Source organism: Nicotiana tabacum, chromosome 20 (assembly GCF_000715075.1).
Source record: "Nicotiana tabacum cultivar K326 chromosome 20, ASM71507v2, whole genome shotgun sequence".
Classification (NCBI taxonomy): domain Eukaryota; kingdom Viridiplantae; phylum Streptophyta; class Magnoliopsida; order Solanales; family Solanaceae; genus Nicotiana; species Nicotiana tabacum.
The window spans coordinates 130,143,017-130,145,673 of NC_134099.1; the positions used below are offsets into that span (position 1 = coordinate 130,143,017).

Genomic DNA, 2,657 nt, shown 5'->3' on the forward strand with positions numbered 1-2,657 from the left:
GCTTATACCGATAACATCAAGAAATTGCTGAAAGTTCTTGTGCTTCTCAAAAATCAAGAAAAAGAGTGAGGAGAAAGCTGAAAGAATCTCCACCATGTAAAATACTTAGGTACGATGCATTGCCTGAGGAAGTAAGAGTTGGATCAATTTTTGACAACAACAACAACAACAACCCAGTATAATCCCACTTAGTGGGTTCTGAGGAGGGTAGTGTGTACGCAGACCTTACCCCTACCCTGAGGTAGAGAAACTGTTTCCAAATAGACCCCCGGCATCCTTCCCTCCAAGAACTTCCCACCTTGCTCTTGGGGAGACTCGAACTCACAACCTCTTGGTTGGAAGTGGAGGTTGCTTACCATCAGAGCAACCCCTCTTGTCTTCAATTTTTGAGAACAAAAAAAACATGACTAAATTTTTCTGCAGCTTGGAGATAACCCAGAAAGTTGAATTCACTGCTGTTAGATCATGTTCAAAGAGATACGAGCTGAAATGCATCGTGGACAAATTTGGTTGGAATGTACGTGCTACCAGAATAAAAAATTTCACACTATTCAGGGTGATAAAATGCCATAACATCCATGAATGCTCGGTTGATGCAAGAAAATCAGATCAGAAGCAGGCTACATTAAATTTTATAAGTGAACAAATTATAGAACATGTTCGAGACAAAAAGATAGAGGTTACACCAGCCTTTGTAGAAAATAAAATGAAAAAGAAATTTGAAATTGACATTGGTTATCACAAGGCATGGCGTGCTATTCAAAAAGCTATTGCTTGCATAAGGGGAACACCTGAAGAGAACTACAAGATTTTTCCTTCATACCTACACATGATGGTGTGCAAAAATCCAGGAACGTACATAAGCATAAAAAGAGATGCGCAGAATAGGTAAGTAAAACAATACTAACCATCAGCCTGAAGTTTCAAACGTTCTTATTTGAAAAACTTCACACCTTATGATTTGTTTTTTTGTGTTTCACTGTACAGATTTGCTTACATGTTCTTTGCTCCTGTGACATCAGTAGCTGGTTGGTCCTACTGTAGACCCGTTATTGCAGTAGATGCAACATTTTTAAAGTCCAAATATCATGGTGTTCTATTTGTTGCTGTATCAAAGGATGCAAACAATCAAATCTTTTCTCTATGTTTTGGTGTAGCAGAATAAGAAAACAATGAGGCATACATTTGGTTCTTCGGGGAAATGAGAAAAGCAATTTAAGTCCGTCGTGAATTGGTTTTCTTGTTAGATAGAAACCAATCAATTGCAAATGGGATTAGAAAAGTTTTTCCTGAAGCTCACCATGGTATCTGCCTCTATCACTTTGAGAAAAAATTAAAGCAAAGTCATGCAAAAACCACAGTAATAATCTTTTTCAAAGTGCTGCAAGGTCATACAAATATGAAGATTTTAATCAGTTAATGTCCCAACTCAAAAGTATTGACAAGAAAACATACAATTACATAATGGAAGAGCCTCTAGAGAGATGGGCTCGATCGTGGTTCCCACAACGACATTATGATATGCTAACAACAAACATGGTAGAATCAATGAATTCCGTTTCACTAAAAGGGAGAGAAAGGCCTATTTTAAGAATGTTAGATTTCATCCAAGAAAAGTTGGGAGTGTGGTTTTACGAACGGAGAAAAAAGGCAAATGAAACTTTTCACAGAGTATCAATATGGGCAGAAGAAGAGATGACTAAGAAGATGGACTTGGCTTGTAAAATGTTTGTGAGTATATTTATTAACTTTAGCTTTTTATATCTGTTGCAGAGATTTACTACTTACATTTAAAAAATTTAATACTTTTTCTTTTTGAAGCAACAATACACTAATATAGTTTGTCTTAATTTTTTATTCCTTGTTAGGTGTTCAACCTTGATTCAATATTGTTCAGAATAAATAGTGAAGGAATCGAATTCATTGTGGACTTAAAAAAGAGAACTTGTGACTGCCTAGAATTTCAACTTGATGAATTGTCCTGTCCAGATGCAATTGCTGCTATTAATAAGAGATATCTGCAGAAATCTGATTACTGCTCAAATTGGTATTCAAAGGAAATATGGTTGAAAATATATGAAGGACATGTGAATACCGTGGGAGATCAAAAATCATGGAATATACCACAAAATGTACAATCTGAAATCACAAAACCTCCCGATGTAGAGATTTTACAAGGAAGAAGACAAAAGAAGAGGCATATACCTGTGACTGAATCAGTACCATTCAAGTCTACCAAATGCAGTTAATGTAAACAAGTTGGGCATAACAGAACAACTTGCTTGTCTTCTCCAACACCTCATCCATATTCAAATTAACACACTGAAAAATACTCTAACCTTCAATAATCCTTGGTCTGAATTTAGACTTTCATTATTATATGGCATATTTGAAATGTGATTTTTTTCATAGGAATAAAAAAAAGAAACTATTGGACTATTTTATATACTGCTAAAGTACAAATCACTCATTTTTGTTGCGCATGCTTACAGGTTTGGTTGCATTTTAAAAAAGAAATGACTTTTGCGAGAAAAAACTTCAAGTTACAGTATGTGAAATACATATCCTTAACACAAACACACATACACACTCAGACACACACACATATGCGTACAACACACAAAAGAAAGGCATGTACAAACAAAATTTTCAGCATC

General features: G+C 35.3%; 1 protein-coding gene across 1 annotated transcript; it reads left to right on the forward strand.

Moving 5' to 3' along the window:
- The first annotated feature begins 403 nt into the window (after positions 1-403).
- On the forward strand, positions 404-2,249 carry LOC107814801 (uncharacterized). The gene is made up of 5 exons (XM_016640258.2): positions 404-888; positions 988-1,108; positions 1,248-1,304; positions 1,417-1,731; positions 1,869-2,249. Exons 1-5 carry the CDS (start codon positions 404-406, stop codon positions 2,247-2,249), a joined length of 1,359 nt encoding a protein of 452 aa, XP_016495744.2.
- Positions 2,250-2,657: the final 408 nt, after the last annotated feature.